General features: G+C 38.4%; 1 protein-coding gene across 2 annotated transcripts in view; it reads left to right on the top strand.

Annotated features, from left to right (window-relative positions):
* Positions 1–14,927: 14,927 nt before the first annotated feature.
* The window catches only part of zgc:64002 (uncharacterized protein LOC393330 homolog), a 134,255-nt gene continuing 128,128 nt past the window's right edge, over positions 14,928–21,054 (top strand). The window contains exon 1 of one of the 2 annotated variants that reach the window (XM_051931887.1): positions 14,928–15,244. In XM_051931887.1, coding sequence (XP_051787847.1) covers positions 15,091–15,244 — 154 coding nt within the window. In that variant the 5' untranslated portion in view covers positions 14,928–15,090. The remainder of the gene's footprint in view (positions 15,245–21,054) is intronic. The other variant, XM_051931884.1, reaches the window with a different exon arrangement.

Here is a 21,054-nt window from a genome sequence, read left to right on the forward strand (position 1 = left end):
CCCCACTGGTCGTCGCTAAGGGGGAGGGACTGTGACAGACGACCGGCTATGGACTCCGGTCATCACCCCCAGGCCGCTAGGAGGAGCCCTCCGGACAGCATATTTGTGCCCCGAGTTCCAGCAGGGCCTTATGGACTTTGTAGTGTTTTGACACAGCCCTGCTGGATACCTTGGGGGCCGCCAGGAGTCGCTGTAAGGGGGCTAGTGGGCTCTGGCATGCCCTATAACCCGGGAGTGCATCCCAGTCACGTGACTGGAAGAAGCGATGTGCTCCCGGGATGAAGAAAAGGACTTTGCCCTGACCCAGAAGGAAAACGGACTTGTGGGTTTGGCTTGGAGCCACTTCCGGGTCAGGGGCTATAAAAGAACTCTGGGAAGCCCAGAACACTGAGCTGAGCTGGGAGGTAGGGTGGCGACGTGTCTGGGAGAGGAGGAGTATTGTTTATTGAGAATAGTTTATTGTATATGAGTGTGGAGTGGAGGGTGCTTTGTGCACAGTATAATATTATAATAAAGAATTATTATACTTTCACCTGGTCCGAAGAGTGGTACCTGAGGGTTCGAGAGGTGGACAACACGCTTAACTGCTACACCGTGTATAGACCTCCAAAATTCAACGCGTCTTTCTTTGAGGAATTCTCTGACTTGATGTCAATCTTAATTACGAACTATGACACACTCTTAATAGTCGGCGACTTTAATTTTCATATAGATAATCAATGTGACCAAAAAGTAAAAGAATTTATGAACCTCCTGGACTCTTTTGATTTGAGACAGCTCATTAATCAGCCTACACATAAAGCAGGTCATACGTTAGACTTAGTAATTACTAAAGGACTAAAAGTTGATATAAAGCAGGTCATTGATATTGGTCTATCAGACCATTTTCTTCTACTCTTTAATATAGACATAATGAGAGAAAACACTCATGAGAAGCATATTGTTAAAAAACGCTTCTTTGACTCCTCAGCAGCTTTAAAACTTACAAACATTCTAACCAATCAGTCCATTTATAGTGCCAACTATAATAGCGAGTAGAATGTAAATAGTAAGGTGGAAAGATTTAATACTAAAGTGAGGGCTGCTGTTGACTTAGTTGCACCTGAAAAGACAGTTAAAAAATCTTCTAGCATTGTTATACCATGGAAGACCCAAAGAGTGTCTGATTTAAAGAGAACATGCCGTAGAGCTGAGCGTAAATGGAGGAAAACTAAACTAACTATTGACTATGAAATATTAAAAGTTAAAATAACAGAATACAATAACACAGTCCGTCTTGAGAGGCGCTGCTATTTCTCTAAGATTATAAATAACAATGCTAGTAATCCCAGAGTCTTATTTTCGACGATTGATTGTCTGTTAAACCCAGGTAACTCAAAGGAATGCCTCCTAAGTACTTCCAGTAAAACCTGTGAGGCTATCGCTGTATTTTTCAATCAAAAAATTAATGATATTAGAAATAACATAGTATATCCCCCCAACACTAAGGATCCTCCTAAACCCCAGTACCCCATAATAAACAAATTAAAGTCTTTCACTAGGATAGATTTACCTGATTTACATAAAATAATTTCTCAAATGAAACCCTCCACCTGTGCCCTTGACCCAATACCAACAAATTTTTTCAAAGAAGTATCGGGCGTGCTTATTGATAATGTTCTTGACATAGTAAATTCGTCATTAGATACGGGGGTCTTCCCAGACTGTCTTAAGACTGCGGTAGTTAAACCCCTACTTAAGAAAAATAATCTCGATCCCTCTGCTCTTGAAAATTATAGACCCATCTCTAACCTGCCTTTCTTAAGTAAAATTCTAGAGAAGGCAGTCATTATACAGTTAAATGAGCACCTCAATAAACATGCTATTCTTGATAAATTTCAGTCAGGTTTTAGAACAAATCACAGCACAGAAACTGCACTCGTTAAAGTAGTAAATGACTTGCGGGTAAATGCAGACAGAGGCCATTTATCTGTTCTCATCCTCTTAGATCTGAGTGCCGCATTTGACACCATTGATCATAATATTCTTAAGAATCGCCTTAGTCAATGGGTGGGCCTCTCTGGCAGTGTCTTAAATTGGTTTGAATCCTACCTGGCAGGGAGAAAATTCTTTGTTAGTTGTGGTAATTATAACTCAAAGACGCATGATATTCTATATGGTGTTCCACAAGGCTCTATCCTGGGTCCACTGCTCTTCTCAATCTACATGCTTCCATTAGGTCAGATTATCTCAGGGCACAACGTGAGCTACCACAGCTATGCTGATGACACACAGCTGTATTTATCAATAGCACCTGACGACCCCAAATCTCTTGATTCGCTAACACAATGTCTAACTTGTATCTCAAAATGGATGAATAGTAACTTTCCCAAATTAAATAAAGAAAAAAACGAAATCTTAGTGATTGGCAATAATGGATACAATGAGGCTATTAGAAATAAACTGGATGCATTAGGATTAAAAGTCAAATCGGAGGTAAAAAGCTTAGGGGTAACCGTTGATTGTAATCTGAATTTTAAATCGCATATTAATCAGATCACTAGGACAGCATTTTTTCACCTAAGAAACATAGCAAAAGTTAGACCTCTTATATCATCGAAAGATGCAGAGAAATTAGTTCATGCGTTTGTTTTCAGTCGGCTAGATTACTGTAACGCACTCCTCTCAGGTCTACCCAAAAAAGACATCAATCGTTTGCAACTAGTGCAGAATGCAGCTACTAGAATCCTTACCAGGAAAAGAAAATCCGAACACATTTCTCCAGTTTTGATGTCACTACACTGGTTACCTGTGTCATTCAGAATTGACTTTAAAATTCTGCTTATGGTTTATAAAGCTTTAAATAATCTCGCCCCGGCTTATATATCGGAATGTCTGACACCTTATATTCCAAATCGTAACCTCAGATCCTCAACTGAGTGTCTCCTTAGAATTCCAAGAGCAAAACTTAAAAGAAGTGGTGAGGCGGCCTTCTGCTGTTATGCACCTAAAATCTGGAATAGCCTGCCAGTAGGAATTCGCCAGGCTAATACAGTGGAGCACTACTGAAAACACATTATTTTAACATGGCCTTCTCATAACTTCACTGTAATTTATTCCTGATACTCTGTATATCCAATTCATTATAATAACTATTCATTCAAAATCTGTACTAACCCCTACTCTCTCTTCTGTTTCCTTTTCCGGTGTCCTGTTGGTGGTGGCGCACGCCACCACCATCTACCCAAAGCACCATGATGTTCCAACAATGATGGATGGATTAAAAGCCAGAAGTCTGTATGACCATCGGCATCAAGTGACTCCGTGAAAAACCCAAACTACAAAGAGGACTATTTCATTTATGTTAGGTAGAATGCCCAAAGGGGACTGGGTGGTCTCGTGGCCTGGAACCCCTACAGATTTTATTTTTTTCTCCAGCCTTCTGGAGTTTTTTTTTGTTTTTTCTGTCCACCCTGGCCATCGGACCTTACTCCTTTCTATGTTAACTAATGTTGTCTTATTTTAAGTTCTTATTTTGTCTTTTATTTTTCTTCTCTTCATTATGTAAAGCACTTTGAGCTACTTTTTGTATGAAAATGTGCTATATAAATAAATGTTGTTGTTGTTGTTGTATTTTGAGGTCTCACACCACTTGGGCCTTTTTCTGTGCTGCACATACAACATTTAACCTATATTGAAAATCAATCCACTATGAGCAATGTTCAAAACAATTATTCTTAAGGTGAGTCTGATGAAGTTAATTTGTATATTCTACCTGTGACATTCAAATTTCCCACTGGGTTTCCCAGGATTTATTTGTTCATAGTAAATATATATTTGCTAAAGCCTTGCTACCTCAGCGTCCTCTCCATCCATGACAGGCCACCAGCAATCATATAGTCAATATACATGTTCAACATGGGAGAGCCAGTCCATGTGCCACCGAACTTACTGCAGCATAGTCACAGTAGCCTTATTCATTTTTTTACCTTTACTTTTTAGTTTCTTTTGCATTTCAGCCACAGAAAATTCCAGTGTCCTTACTTCTGTGAGGCCTTTATAAGTGCTATGACATGACCAGCAGTAAGACTTTTAATCTGTTAAGCTTTTAATTTATATTGCCTTTTGTCTAATTACTCTGAGTAGTGTGAGCTCATTCTAGTATGCAGCCCCTCAAGGTTGCCCCTGGCTTGGAGTTAAGTATTGTGTATCTCTCTATGTAACCTAAAACAGGATGATGTAATGTTTCATATATGGAACTATTTATCTTAAATTAACATGTGTGGTTGTACAAGTGGAATTGGAGTGTGCAAGAGGGAAAATAAATATGGTAGCACCAACCCAGTTGTCCCGGTTTAATTCAATAGCTCTGCTTACTGATCAGAAATAGAAGTGCTCAATAGCGCAAAAAGATTAAATGACTGCTTCCAAGGTTTATCAGTTTCACAGCACTCCATCCTGTGGTTCACTCAAGTGACACCTACTTCTGGAGTGGTCTGGGTTTATGGGGTACCAACTGCAAGGGACAGAGTAAGTTTCCCTCACTGGACATCCTCTTGACACTGTGGGGTTGATCTCCTGTTTTCTTGTGGGTTTTCACATCTGCTTCTACTAAACCCTTGGTACAACCAACAACTAGGTTGCATATCTCTTTTGCTAATTTTTGACACATACCAGTTACAGTAGGTCTGCAGCAGGGATCTTCTTTAAGTCCTTGCCTCTTTGATCTAGTAGTGGATGTGTTGAATCATGGGATAAAAGGCCAATCCCCCAGTTCATGCATTTTGCTGTTAACATTATGTTGTGTACCTCCAGAAAAGTTGTAAGAATGGTGAAAGGCTATGGAAGATAGAGGGTTGGAGATAAATAGGAAGAAGACAGAATATATGAGGTTAAATGATGATCAGGATTCAGAAGTTAGCCTACAGGGAGAACTACTGAAAAGAGTGGATACACTTAAATATCCAAGATCAGTGCTAGCCCAAGATGGAGAGCTGGATGTTAGAGATAACCCAAAGAGTGTAATGTGAATGGAGCAAATGGAAGAAGATATCAGGAGTAATGTGTGATTGAAGAATTAAGGCAAAGGTTAAAAGTAAGGTTTTTAAGACAGTGGTAAGACCTGCAATGATGTATGGAGCTGAGAAATGGGGAGTAAAGGGAGTGCAAGAGAATAAGATATGGTATGACAGAAATGAGACTGTTGAGATGGATATGTTGTGTTACAAACAAGTACAGAATAAGAAACGAGACAATCACAGGTACCAAAAAAGTGGGAGTGATATCCAAGAAAGTACAGGGAAGTTGGGTGAAGTGGTATCAACATGGGATGAGTAGAGACGATGAATATGTGGGCAAAAGAGTGATGGGAATGGAAGTACAGCAGAAGAGAAAGTGAGGAAGGCCAAAGTGGAGGTGGATGGATAAAGAAATAGATGATCTGAAGGAATAGGGTTTGACTAAAGAGGAGGTGCAGGACCAGGTTGCTTGGAAAAGATTGTCAAGCACATTGACCCCACATAGAAGTGAGAAAAGATGAAGAAGAAGTAGACGAAGAAGAAGAATAGACTTGTAGAAAAAAATGCTAGCACCTTTGAGTTCCTTTGCTAGGTAATGATGGATGTCAGAAATGTCTAAAAATCTTCATGCTTTCATGACAGTTTTTATTTTTAGGAAGAAACAGAAATCACAAGGGCCTACGTCAAGTGGATAGGGTGATAATTGATCTCTTAGCCAGGAGGTCACAAACGCATCATGGCTTGGAGCATTATCATCAAGGGTGATCCACCTCTGGCATTCTCGTTTACATCTTCTCACCCCTCCTTGAACCTCTTATTCCAATCAAACACACAACTTTTTCATATTGCATTATCACCATATGACAGCTTCAACAGCTCCATTGTTTGAGTAGCACTTTGTACTATAGGCAGCACTAAACGGCTGCTCCAGGAATTAAACCGCCACTCCTCACATAACACAGTTAATGTTATCAAACTTTACTCTGACCTTTGCCATTATAACCTTCAGAGTTAAAAACTGTGTAAAGTTTACCAGTAATTTCATTTATGTTTAATTCAGTGAGAGACAAATCTATTACATCTTTTCTGTTTTAACAGCTTTTAGTGTTAAGAGGACATTCTACTTAACACTTTGTGGTAACTCAGCATTCACTTTTAGTACTTCCTTTTTATCCTTAATTTAATAATATACCTTTCAATAAAATACATCAATATATAGTTCATTATGTGGTTATGTTTTAGTTACTATGCATGTTCTTGCTTCTTATTTTATTCTTTTTATATTTTAGCAATGGGTTAAAGATTATACACATAGGATAAAGATGTTACTTCATAAACCATAGTTCACTAAAAAGGAACTTATCCTTGTGGTTTAACATACTTTCACAAAGCCAGCTGTCTAAAGTTTCTCAATTCTCTGGCTCAGCATGTGCTTTCATAATCACTAAAGGTTTGCTCAGAAATCCCAAAAGCTTCTATCTTTTTCCTGTTTTTTAGACCATAAGTATTGTAGAGGCAGCACTGGCAACTGTGGCAACAACAGTAACAACAAAGCACCTCATTTAAAGTGGGAAAAATAATAGAGGTAATCAGAAGACCATTATGTAAATGTCATCAAATATCCACCCGGGTGTACCCTATAATAGGAAGCATCTGCGCAGTTGTCTTGTCCTCAGTACAGTACTGCTGACTGATCAATATTTGACAAGATAGAAAACTAATAAACAACCATTAGAAAGAGCTTCAATTCATAAGAGCCATGTCCACTGGCACTGTGCTTTGCTGCCGTATTTCCATCCCACTGCTAATGAGGCCTTGTTCCTAGGCCAAGTGGGCTAGTGGGCTAAGGTGGCTTGCATTCATGACATCAAATACAATTGCACATATGCACAAACAAAAATATTCTAATACTCAACCATGATTGTATCCAGTGCCTTTTTCATTATTTTCACAACATAATCAATAATGGATGCAACTCTAATAATCACATACTCTGTGTCTGTGTTTGTTTGTGTGTGTGTATTCAGTTCCACATTTTATTACTTTGCAACATTGACACAGTGGCTTTAATTTAGCTTCTTTATACCAGTCAATAGAAAAGGCCTCTTTAATGTCAAAGTGAAAACAGATCTCTGCAAAATGGTCTTAAATAATTGATTACATAAGTATTCACCCCCTTAAACCTAAGTTATCACTGGTGCAGCCAATTGGTTTTAGAAGTCACATAATTAGTTCAATGGAGATCACCTGTCTAGGGTTTTAATTGATTGTAATATAAATGCAATTGATCTGGAAGGTCCAACTTGTGGTGAGTCAGTATCATGGACTAACCTACACAATGAAGACAAAAGAATGCTCTAAGCAACTTAATGAAAAGGTGATTGAAAAGCACAAGACAATGAATGGATACAAGTAAATATCCAAGTTACTGAATATCCCTTGACGTCCAGAATTGCAAAGATGTAAATCTGCCTAGAACAGATTGTCCACAAAAATTGAGTGATCATGCAAGAAGAAGACTAGTGAGGAAGACCACCAAGAGACCTGTGATAACTCCAAAGAAGTTGCAAGATAAACTGGATGACATTGAAGAGTCTGTGCCTACAACATCTGTTGCCCAGGTGTTTTTACTAGCTGCAGGTTTATGGGAAAGTGGAAAAGGAAAAACCACTGTTAAAAAAAGTGTTCATGGCATCTTGGCTATAGTTTGACAGAAGCCATGTGGGAGACTCTGATGTTAGCTTGAAGAAGGTTCTATGGTATGATGAGACCAAAATTGAGCTTTTTGTCCATCAGACTAAACATCAAGTTTGACCACTACACAAAAGTACCCCATCCCGTCTGTGCTGCATATTGGGGGCAGCATCATGCTGAGCAGATGTTTTTCTGCTGCTGGTCCTGGAAGGCTTGTAAGAATCGAGGGTAAAATAAATGCAGGAAAATAAATAAAAGAATTTGTTTAGAGGGTAAATTGTAGAGGGTAAATAATATATCATTATTTCACGTGTGTTCCGTGTCTACACCAATCTATGTTAAAACAGAAAAGTTTTTCATGTTTTAGTAATAAATAACAAAATATAGACATGAAGCATATAATGTGTGAAACCTGAAGTCCAAATATCAAATACACTTTCACAAATGGTACAAGTATACTAAGACAGCTTCCGTGGTGCAGCGGTAAGAAGTGCTGACTTATAATCAAAAAGCCGCTGGTTCGATCCTGGCTGAATCGTAAATTTACCGTTTTGAGTGGTAATGAAAAGATACATTTGAATTGTGTCTTTAACAGCCAGTGTAAATTTATAGTACTTGTAAAATGTAGCGTTTTTTTTTTCACTTTTATTCTCTCATTCACAATCTCGATACACTCTTCTTTTCTCAGTGGACCCGTGTATTCCTTGTAAAGTACATGTGCATTGATTGCCGCCAGGTCAACCATGCTGTAGCACACAGTAACTAGCCACCCACGTGTTCCTGCTCACACTGAATAAGCCCACGCCTTCTGGTGCATCATGTTAACGCAGCACTGGGGAAAAAAAGAAAGAGGCAAATAAATGTGACATTTTGAAGAAATCATTTTATGACCTGAATAGTACTAATCAGAAAACATCATCGCACTAATGCAATATTATTTGAAAATGAAGAGCGTCAGATCGGGTGTAAATTTATGCTGGCGCTGTTAGTTAGGGTCAGATCAGAGGGAGAGAGAGTGTGAACGGGACTGAGAGAATAAAACAAAAAAAAAAAAACGCTAACTTTTACAAGTACCAACAAGTGTAATTAGCTAATATTATTATTGTATTTTTGTCAACTATTATGTAAAGTAGCAATTTAATTTAAGTACGTACACTACGTAAACATGAAAAAAAAGTTAACATGAACTTTTGACAAAATCAATGCTATTTATAAAGGCTTTGCATTATTTGCACTTGTGGTCGCTAACCTATAGTGAACAGAAAGCAGTCTGCTGAGAATTTAATCCCCTCTATATAATCTTATTAAGGTGCCATGGACAATTAAGTTTCAATCTTTTTTTAACTTTGTTGGACATGGAGCTGAAGTTCCTCTTTAATACCTCAGATTGCTGTAAACAAATGACATTAATGTTAGCATGCAGCAGTAAGATGAATGCTTCATTGCTGGCCAAGGAACCAAATTATAGACTGTGTATCCTAAATGTTGGCAGCTTGGAGGCATCTTAACCAAACTTCGGGGTTTATAAAGTTTGGAATTACACCATTCTACATTATGCAATTGCCCAAACACCTTCTGTGACATCATAAGGCAATACAACATGTTGGACTACCACAGGTAGTTGAATTAAATTGCTATTAGCAAATATTTTAAAAAATGCCCTGGGAAAAAATTAAGTTAGGCAAACCCAATGAATCTTTGTCAGCTGGCTGTTATCTATAACTAAGGCTATTTTCTGCTTGTGGCTGTCATTTACCTTTGAAGTGCCAGAAGAAATGGGGTGGAGACAGAGCAAAGCGATATCACCATTATTCTTCCAAGTCATGGTATTCCTGGCAGAGGAAAGAAAAAGCAAAGGAGGGGTTGAACCCAAACCATTCCAAGACATACATGTTAAATCAGTTTTTAAATGATCACAACTTATCAGACCCCTGGAGGTTTCTTAACCCAAACTCAAGAACATAATCGTTCTACTCACCAGTGCATTATAGCTACTCAAGAATTGATTATTTTTTTATAGATAATAATTTCCTGCCTACAATTAAATCATGCAAATATGACACAATTGTTATCTCTGACCATGCCCCTCTAGTCTTGGAGCTAAAATCATTAAGCCCCTCACACTCACCTCGCAGATGGCGTCTTAACCCTCTTTTATTGGCAGACGAGAACTGCACAGAATTTATATCCAAACAAATCAGCTTCTTCCTAGAGACAAACACCTCCACAGAGGTTTCTGCAGGAACACTCTGGGAAACTCTAAAGGCCTTCTTAAGAGGCCAGATTATTTCATATCTTTCCCATAGAAATAAATTAGAAACCAAGAAAGTGTCAGAGCTAAGAAATGAAATTACTAGAATAGATGAAGAACAAGCCAGGCGTCCAAGTGAAGCTCTTCACAGGAAAAGGCAGGCCCTGCATACAGAACTTAACATCTTAACAACTAAAGAAACTGAACAACTTATTTATAAGTCTAGACAGCATTACTATGAACACGGAGAAAAAGCTAATAAGCTTTTAGCTCAACAAATTCATAAACAAGAAGTTCACGATGCAATACCAGTAATCACCAACAAGAATGGAGAAGAAATCATCGACCATAATAAAATAATGCACACATTTAGAGATTACTATAAGTCTTTATATTCCACTGAGCCCAAAGAAGACAACACGCAAAGTTTATAAAGTTTGGAATTACACCATTCTACGTTATGCAATTGCCCAAACACCTTCTGTAACATCATAAGGCAATACAACATGTTGGACTACCACAGGTAGTTGAATTAAATTGCTATTAGCAAATATTTAAAAAAATGCCCTGGGAAAAAATTAAGTTAGGCAAACCCAATGAATCTTTCTCAGCTGGCTGTTATCTATAACTAAGGCTATTTTCTGCTTGTGGCTGTCATTTTCCTTTGAAGTGCCAGAAGAAATGGGGTGGAGACAGAGCAAAGCGATATCACCATTATTCTTCCAAGTCATGGTATTCCTGGCAGAGGAAAGAAAAAGCAAAGGAGGGGTTGAACCCAAACCATTCCAAGACATACATGTTAAATCAGTCTCTTTAAGTGGTACATCATATATTTAATTAGTGCAATACTTACTACCACCCCACACTGATCTAGGCTAAGATCACTCTGAATCAATTTTTGAAAGGGCAAAAGACTTCCTCTTAAATACAGGAATGGTGATCTGGGGTATTGCTCTGTCAGATTTAGAAATTTATCACCGTGCTGTCATTCTTCTGCAATACAAATATGGATTTCCAGTTTTCTTGAAATCTGTCGGTATAACAGATGATGTAATGGAAGGGAAGCAAATTAATGCAAATGTATTTGGTCAGCAGACTCTTTTGTTCAAAGCGACTTGCAAAATAAGTCAACATAATCAAGTCAACATCAGTTCGTGGGACTGTTTGTGAATATATTTTACAGGACAAGGGTATGAATGTGATCACCACAACTGAAGAAATTTAAACAAAATTCAAGCAATTTTTAGGTTACAAACTCTAATAGGTAAAATCAGTTAGAGAGAAATTCATGAAACAAGAGGGTCTTCAATTTCTTCTTAAACACATTGTGAGAGTCAAAATTTTGAATGGAGATGGCCAGTTCATTCCATGAGTGGGGAACGTCACATTGAAAGAGTCTGGACTGAGGCCAGATGCCACTCATCAGCATACCTAAGTGGTCAAAAAGGAGAACAGGACCTTAGAAGTATCTCTGTATATAGAGGTGCTGACCCACTGACTACTCTGTAGGCTAGCATCAAGGATTTGAACTTAATATGTGCCGTTACAGTAAGTCAGTGTAATGATATGAAAAGAAGAGTGACATGTTCCCATCTCAGCTGGTTGAAAACACAATGTGTGACTGCACTTTGAATCACCTGGGGCCTCATGTATAAACGGTGTGTACGCACAAAAATGTTGCATATGAACGTTTCCATGCTCAAATCGCGATGTATAAAACCTAAACTTGGCGTAAAGCCACACACATTTCCACGGTACCTCAAACCCTGGCATACGCAAGTTCTCCGCTTGGTTTTGCAAACTGGCGGCACCCAGCGTCAAAGCAGTGCTACTGTTCCTGTGTGGTTACCTTTTCTTTTTTACATCCACATCCCTGATGCGGCTTTATCATATACATTGAAACTAACTGCATATTATTTAGAGCCTTTACTGTACGGACCTCGTGGTTCAGAAACAGTTTCATCCCAAGGACTATAAACGCACTCAATCAGTCCATCAAGTGCTCCTTGTAGAACTGTTTGTACTTATAAGTACAATTACTTCACTGTAAACTTGCACTACAGTTATAATATTGCACAACCTGAGCCACTTTATAAAATGACAATATCATTTTTAAGATGAAATGCAGCAAAATATATTTATTATATTATACAGATAAAACTTTAACTTCATTTAAATAATCTACATTGTTAATAATTAAACATGTGAGGACACGGTGCCACAGCGCTAGCGAGGAGCTGGCGCTCCATTCACAGATTGCTCCTACCTCATGCTGTATTCTTACTGGTGCTGGTGCGACACTGGAAGGATAGATGAGTAGAATAATTAAACACATAATACCAAGATATTTCAATGTTCCTTAAAAGTTTTGAAGAATATGCATTCTTAGCTTACAGATGGCTTAATGTCTATTACTGAGCTAATTGTGTGGTGATTGGGTATTTGGAGAAAGAAGAGTAAGGACAGGAATTGGGGATTAATACGTTTGAAAGAGACAGTACTACAATAAGGTACTTAATTGAATGTCGCGCATGGCGCAGCAAGCATCTTGCATGAAACATGAACAATCACTGCGCCACCATGTTCCCATGTTTAACAACATGCTTTAACTCCTATCATCATGAAAATGATATCACGTATACATCTCAGTATTTTAATTATTCAGAGAGCTTTAATAATACGAATGTAATGGATTGTGTTTTCTGTCGGAGGAAGAGAAAGCCCGGAAGCATGTAGTGATTCACACACATAGAGCAAATACAAAACAAAGCATTTAACGTGCTACTTTAGTTACGATGGGATTTGAGAAACTAGTAAATTAAATTATTTTAAGATCAAATTTATGATGTTCTACTTTAATGACAAAATAAACTATGTGATTAAAGTGGAAATTTCGAGATTAAAGTTGACATTTCATGCTTTTTTCCCACTGTGTGCGTCTTTTTTTTCTCTGCACCCTAATAAGCTTTCATAAGACACCCAGAAGGTGGGCTATGACTTGCCCTTTCATGGCAATTTTGATATGTGACAACTTCTTTTTTATTTCGGGCACTGTGCAATTTGTGAACTTGAGCTTTTGAGTTTCTCCGACATGCTATGTCACTCGATCACCTTCCTTTTGTTGTTTATACCACTGTTTAAACCAACAAATAGTAAGTTTTTCCTTGCCTCCACTTGGTATATGCTGAAATTCTTCTATTTTCCCTCTTGCTTTTGCCATTGTCTTTTCACAGAAGGCTGAGCTTAAGGGCTATTTATATTGATTTGCATATTCAAAGAGGCGTAATTCTGGGAGGAGTTGGGGCGGGACAGCAGGCGCGTGCACGTGCGTTACTTTTCACGCTGACCGGGATTTATGTAGTGGAAGAACGTGGAAGTTAGCTTTTGCAAAGATTTATGCATCTGGATTTTTTTGTGTGTACAAACATTTCCGCTTTGTGCTTACGCCATGTTATAGTATGAGTTCTATGCACGACATTATACATGAGGCCCCTGCAGTGGCTTGGTGACACATTCTGGTTATCCTGCCAGTAAAGAGCTGCAGTAGTCTAGATGTAACAAGACCAGAGTCTGGACCAAGAATTGTGCTGCATATTCTGTACAGATATGGTCTAATTTTGAACACCAGCAAAACCAAGGAGCTGGTGGTGGATTTTAGGAGGCCCAAACCCCTCATGGACCCCGTGATCATCAGAGGTGACTGTGTGCAGATGGTGCAGACCTATAAATATCTGGGAGTGCAGCTGGATGATAAATTAGACTGGACTGCCAATACTGATGCTCTGTGCAAGAAAGGACAGAGCCGGTTATACTTCCTTAGAAGGCTGGTGTCCTTCAACATCTGCAATAAGATGCTGCAGATGTTCTATCAGACGGTTGTGGCGAGCGCCCTCTTCTATGCGGTGGTGTGCTGGGGGTCAGCATTAAGAAGAAAGACGCCTCACTCCTGGACAAACTGGTGAGGAAGGCAGGCTCTATTGTTGGCATGGAGCTGGACAGTTTAACATCTGTGGCAGAGCGACGGGCGCTCAGCAGGCTCCTATCAATTATGGAGAATCCACTGCATCCACTAAATAGTATCATCTCCAGACAGAAGAGCAGCTTCAGCGACAGACTGCTGTCACTGTCCTGCTCCACTGACAGATTGAGGAGATCGTTCCTCCCCCAAACTATGCGACTCTTCAATTCCCCCCGAGGGGTTAAATGTTAACATTTAACATTATACAAAGTTATTGTCTGTTTTTTACCTGCATTATTATCAATCTTTAATTTAATATTGTTTATTGTATCAGTATGCTGCTGCTGGAGAATGTGAATTTCCCCTTGGGATTAATAATCTATCTATCTATCTATCTATCTATCTATCTATCTATCTATCTATCTATCTATCTATCTATCTATCTATCTATCTATCTATCTATCTATCTATCTATCTATCTATCTATCTATCTATCTATCTATTTTAACTTTGGTTAAAATCCTGGGTTTGATTAAATATAGGCTTGATTTTTTTGGATTTATATTGAGACAGGGCCTTGACATTTTTTCTTCTGAACTGTCTTTTTCTACCCTTTGTGCCCTGCCATGCCCTGCCCTGCTCTTGTCATTACAGACACCATTGGAGCACAGTGTTGAGTAGACTGCCACAATATAAGGGAAAACTAAAGTAAAAGAGCACTCTGTTGAACTTCTGATTGGTAGGAGCAGATCATGGTAGCTGCTTACAGAGTTTGAACAAATGTTTTTTTTTTAAATTGGAGCAAGTATGTACAAAAGATAACAAAAGCTGGATGCATATGCAAAAATGTCTTTATGAAATCTAGAATTAAAAAATATCTGAATTGGGAAACAGCACTTTATTTTTTTGGATGATCTCGGTTATAAGCAGTTTACTGTATATTATGTTTGGCCAGCTTTATTTACATTTAAAGATTAACTTGAAAGCAGAAGCAAATTTGGACTTTGGCTCAAAGAGCGGTCCCCTTAATTTTGATACAACTACTGATCTATTAAATCACGCCCCTTGCCTCCTCTGTATATGTTAAACTGCAGTACTTTAAAACTTGCACTTCTGCTTCCTCACTGAGCACTTGGCAGCAGAGCCTGCTCATTATCAGCAAGAACTAAAAAGAAGAAAAACAGGAAAAAATGCAGCACGACTTTACAGAGGGAGAATTCTACCAAGCAAACTTTGAGGCCGCTGCCTACCTCACAACGTACTATTCATCAGAAACTGGGAATGCATTTGAAGGAAGTCAGTTGTCGTTTACTTTAAGTACGCTTTGTCAGGCCTTTGCCTCAGGTACAGTACTGTCCTTGTTCATATTATAGTATACTATGGAGGTTATTTGCAGAGGTTTCTAAAATTATTTGAAAGATATTAAAAAATCAGTGGATAGCAATGCAATAAACACACCGTATAGAATCTGTGTGTAGTTTCTAGGTTCCTCCATTATATGAGGAATTTTTTTCTGAATGTTTAAGTGTGCATATTATTAACATTAATACAAAAATTTCTAAAATCAGACTGTGCTTGTGTGTGAGTAGTATGTGTGATTTGTGGTAAACAGACATCTGGCTTGTAATGTAATACCCCCTGCTGCTCTAATAACTATGAATTGAAACTGTGGGGCATTCTGATGAATAAATGTTACCTGTAAATGTGATATAAAGTTAAACAGACAGGGAGCAGCCTGACATTTATTAATACACTAAGAAAGTGTACTTGGCTCTAAGCAGCAGCAGCATACAAATATAATGGTCCGTTGTAACATAAATACTGTAAGTTACATGACAAAACAGAGGCACAGTGAGGAGATATACAATGCTTTAAGTGGGAAGAGCTCATTTCAGAGCTGAGATACTAATTATATTGAGTTCTCCTCATGTCCACAAGGGATTGCTCCACAGATTGAAGTTTTATTCTACACACAAAAACATGAATTGGCTTGATGTGCTTATGAGCATCTAGGAATGGAATGTTCTCTTGTTCAGGCCTGAACTTTGGGTGCCTCGGGCCTAGATCGCATGGGCATAGGCATGTCTCTAGAAAATGTTACACACAGAAAATTATACCAATTTCTGATTTTTCTGTTTATAAATTCTTATTTTTTGTCTTAAAGGATTATTTAAAAAAACTATTATTTTTTTAAACTTCTCTAGCCCCATAATTCAACTAAGAGTTTCACCATGGAAACAGAAAGATGTACCATGGGCAAGGTGCCTGTGCCAGTTTAGAGTGCCAAGTTAATATTCTTTGTCTATGAGATGTGGAACAGTAATCTGAAAAAAAATCTTTGCATAAATGGGAAAAATATGCAGGTCCATGCAAGGTTAGAAAATAAAACAAGGTACAATAAGGGGGAGAACTTCTTATCTCTGGTGCATATAGCATGTCAGAAAATTGGGACTCTGAACAGTTTCTTTCTTTCTTTCTTTCTTTCTTTCTTTCTTTCTTTCTTTCTTTCTTTCTTTCTTTCTTTCTTTCTTTCCCATGTAGTTGTTCCGGGAAGGCATTGGCTGATGGGTTGATGTTGGCAGCTTGGAGGTATCTTAACCAAACTTCGGGGTTTATAAAGTTTGGAATTACACCATTTTACATTATGCAATTGCCCAAACACCTTCTGTAACATCATAAGGCAATACAACATGTTGGACTACCACAGGTAGTTGAATTAAATTGTTATTAGCAAATATTTAAAAAAATGCCCTGGGAAAAAATTAAGTTAGGCAAACCCAATGAATCTTTCTCAGCTGGCTGTTATCTATAACTAAGGCTATTTTCTGCTTGTGGCTGTCATTTACCTTTGAAGTGCCAGAAGAAATGGGGTGGAGACAGAGCAAAGCGATATCACCATTATTCTTCCAAGTCATGGTATTCCTGGCAGAGGAAAGAAAAAGCAAAGGAGGGGTTGAACCCAAACCATTCCAAGACATACATGTTAAATCAGTCTCTTTAAGTGGTACATCATATATTTAATTAGTGCAATACTTACTACCACCCCACACTGATCTAGGCTAAGATCACTCTGAATCAATTTTTGAAAGGGCAAAAGACTTCCTCTTAAATACAGGAATGGTGATCTGGGGTATTGCTCTGTCAGATTTAGAAATTTATCACCGTGCTGTCATTCTTCTGCAATACAAATATGGATTTCCAGTTTTCTTGAAATCTGTTGGTATAACAGATGATGTAATGGAAGGGAAGCAAATTAATGCAAATGTATTTGGTCAGCAGACTCTTTTGTTCAAAGCGACTTGCAAAATAAGTCAACATAATCAAGTAAACATCAGTTCGTGGGACTGTTTGTGAATATATTTTACAGGACAAGGGTATGAATGTGATCACCACAACTGAAGAAATTTAAACAAAATTCAAGCAATTTTTAGGTTACAAACTCTAATAGGTAAAATCAGTTAGAGAGAAATTCATGAAACAAGAGGGTCTTCAATTTCTTCTTAAACACATTGTGAGAGTCAAAATTTTGAATGGAGATGGCCAGTTCATTCCATGAGTGGGGAACGTCACATTGAAAGAGTCTGGACTGAGGCCAGATGCCACTCATCAGCATACGTAAGTGGTCAAAAAGGAGAACAGGACCTTAGAAGTATCTCTGTATATAGAGGTGCTGACCCACTGACTACTCTGTAGGCTAGCATCAAGGATTTGATCTTAATATGTGCCGTTACAGTAAGTCAGTGTAATGATATGAAAAGAAGAGTGACATGTTCCCATCTCAGCTGGTTGAAAACACAATGTGTGACTGCACTTTGAATCACCTGGGGCCTCATGTATAAACGGTGTGTACGCACAAAAATGTTGCATATGAACGTTTCCATGCTCAAATCGCGATGTATAAAACCTAAACTTGGCGTAAAGCCACACACATTTCCACGGTACCTCATACCCTGGCATACGCAAGTTCTCCGCTTGGTTTTGCAAACTGGCGGCACCCAGCGTCAAAGCAGTGCTACTGTTCCTGTGTGGTTACCTTTTCTTTTTTACATCCACATCCCTGATGCAGCTTTATCATATACATTGAAACTAACTGCATATTATTTAGAGCCTTTACTGTACGGACCTCGCGGTTCAGAAACAGTTTCATCCCAAGGACTATAAACGCACTCAATCAGTCCATCAAGTGCTCCTTGTAGAACTGTTTGTACTTATAAGTACAATTACTTCACTGTAAACTTGCACTACAGTTATAATATTGCACAACCTGAGCCACTTTATAAAATGACAATATCATTTTTAAGATGAAATGCAGCAAAATATATTTATTATATTATACAGATAAAACTTTAACTTCATTTAAATAATCTACATTGTTAATAATTAAACATGTGAGGACACGGTGCCACAGCGCTAGCGAGGAGCTGGCGCTCCATTCGCAGATTGCTCCTACCTCATGCTGTATTCTTACTGGTGCTGGTGCGACACTGGAAGGATAGATGAGTAGAATAATTAAACACATAATACGAAGATATTTCAATGTTCCTTAAAAGTTTTGAAGAATATGCATTCTTAGCTTACAGATGGCTTAATGTCTATTACTGAGCTAATTGTGTGGCGATTGGGTATTTGGAGAAAGAAGAGTAAGGACAGGAATTGGGGATTAATACGTTTGAAAGAGACAGTACTACAATAAGGTACTTAATTGAATGTCGCGCATGGCGCAGCAAGCATCTTGCATGAAACATGAACAATCACTGCGCCACCATGTTCCCATATTTAACAACATGCTTTAACTCCTATCATCATGAAAATGATATCACGTATACATCTCAGTATTTTAATTATTCAGAGAGCTTTAATAATACGAATGTAATGGATTGTGTTTTCTGTCGGAGGAAGAGAAAGCCCGGAAGCATGTAGTGATTCACACACATAGAGCAAATACAAAACAAAGCATTTAACGTGCTACTTTAGTTACGATGGGATTTGAGAAACTAGTAAATTAAATTATTTTAAGATCAAATTTATGATGTTCTACTTTAATGACAAAATAAACTATGTGATTAAAGTGGAAATTTCGAGATTAAAGTTGACATTTCATGCTTTTTTCCCACTGTGTGCGTCTTTTTTTTCTCTGCACCCTAATAAGCTTTCATAAGACACCCAGAAGGTGGGCTATGACTTGCCCTTTCATGGCAATTTTGATATGTGACAACTTCTTTTTTATTTCGGGCACTGTGCAATTTGTGAACTTGAGCTTTTGAGTTTCTCCGACATGCTATGTCACTCGATCACCTTCCTTTTGTTGTTTATACCACTGTTTAAACCAACAAATAGTAAGTTTTTCCTTGCCTCCACTTGGTATATGCTGAAATTCTTCTATTTTCCCTCTTGCTTTTGCCATTGTCTTTTCACAGAAGGCTGAGCTTAAGGGCTATTTATATTGATTTGCATATTCAAAGAGGCGTAATTCTGGGAGGAGTTGGGGCGGGACAGCAGGCGCGTGCACGTGCGTTACTTTTCACGCTGACCGGGATTTATGTAGTGGAAGAACGTGGAAGTTAGCTTTTGCAAAGATTTATGCATCTGGATTTTTTTGTGTGTACAAACATTTCCGCTTTGTGCTTACGCCATGTTATAGTATGAGTTCTATGCACAACATTATACATGAGGCCCCTGCAGTGGCTTGGTGACACATTCTGGTTATCCTGCCAGTAAAGAGCTGCAGTAGTCTAGATGTAACAACACCAGAGTCTGGACCAAGAATTGTGCTGCATATTCTGTCAGATATGGTCTAATTTTGAACACCAGCAAAACCAAGGAGCTGGTGGTGGATTTTAGGAGGCCCAAACCCCTCATGGACCCCGTGATCATCAGAGGTGACTGTGTGCAGATGGTGCAGACCTATAAATATCTGGGAGTGCAGCTGGATGATAAATTAGACTGGACTGCCAATACTGATGCTCTGTGCAAGAAAGGACAGAGCCGGTTATACTTCCTTAGAAGGCTGGTGTCCTTCAACATCTGCAATAAGATGCTGCAGATGTTCTATCAGACGGTTGTGGCGAGTGCCCTCTTCTATGCGGTGGTGTGCTGGGGGTCAGCATTAAGAAGAAAGACGCCTCACTCCTGGACAAACTGGTGAGGAAGGCAGGCTCTATTGTTGGCATGGAGCTGGACAGTTTAACATCTGTGGCAGAGCGACGGGCGCTCAGCAGGCTCCTATCAATTATGGAGAATCCACTGCATCCACTAAATAGTGTCATCTCCAGACAGAAGAGCAGCTTCAGCGACAGACTGCTGTCACTGTCCTGCTCCACTGACAGATTGAGGAGATCGTTCCTCCCCCAAACTATGCGACTCTTCAATTCCCCCCGAGGGGTTAAATGTTAACATTTAACATTATACAAAGTTATTGTCTGTTTTTTACCTGCATTATTATCAATCTTTAATTTAATATTGTTTATTGTATCAGTATGCTGCTGCTGGAGAATTTGAATTTCCCCTTGGGATTAATAATCTATCTATCTATCTATCTATCTATCTATCTATCTATCTATCTATCTATCTATCTATCTATCTATCTATCTATCTATCTATCTATCTATCTATCTATCTATCTATCTATCTATCTATCTATCTATCTATCTATTTTAACTTTGGTTAAAATCCTGGGTTTGATTAAATATAGGCTTGATTTTTTTGGATTTATATTGAGACAGGGCCTTGACATTTTTTCTTCTGAACTGTCTTTTTCTACCCTTTGTGCCCTGCCATGCCCTGCCCTGCTCTTGTCATTACAGACACCATTGGAGCACAGTGTTGAGTAGACTGCCACAATATAAGGGAAAACTAAAGTAAAAGAGCACTCTGTTGAACTTCTGATTGGTAGGAGCAGATCATGGTAGCTGCTTACAGAGTTTGAACAGATGTTTTTTTTTTAAATTGGAGCAAGTATGTACAAAGGATAACAAAAGCTGGATGCATATGCAAAAATGTCTTTATGAAATCTAGAATTAAAAAATATCTGAATTGGGAAACAGCACTTTATTTTTGGATGATCTCGGTTATAAGCAGTTTACTGTATATTATGTTTGGCCAGCTTTATTTACATTTAAAGATTAACTTGAAAGCAGAAGCAAATTTGGACTTTG

Source organism: Erpetoichthys calabaricus, chromosome 9 (assembly GCF_900747795.2).
Source record: "Erpetoichthys calabaricus chromosome 9, fErpCal1.3, whole genome shotgun sequence".
NCBI lineage: Eukaryota > Metazoa > Chordata > Cladistia > Polypteriformes > Polypteridae > Erpetoichthys > Erpetoichthys calabaricus.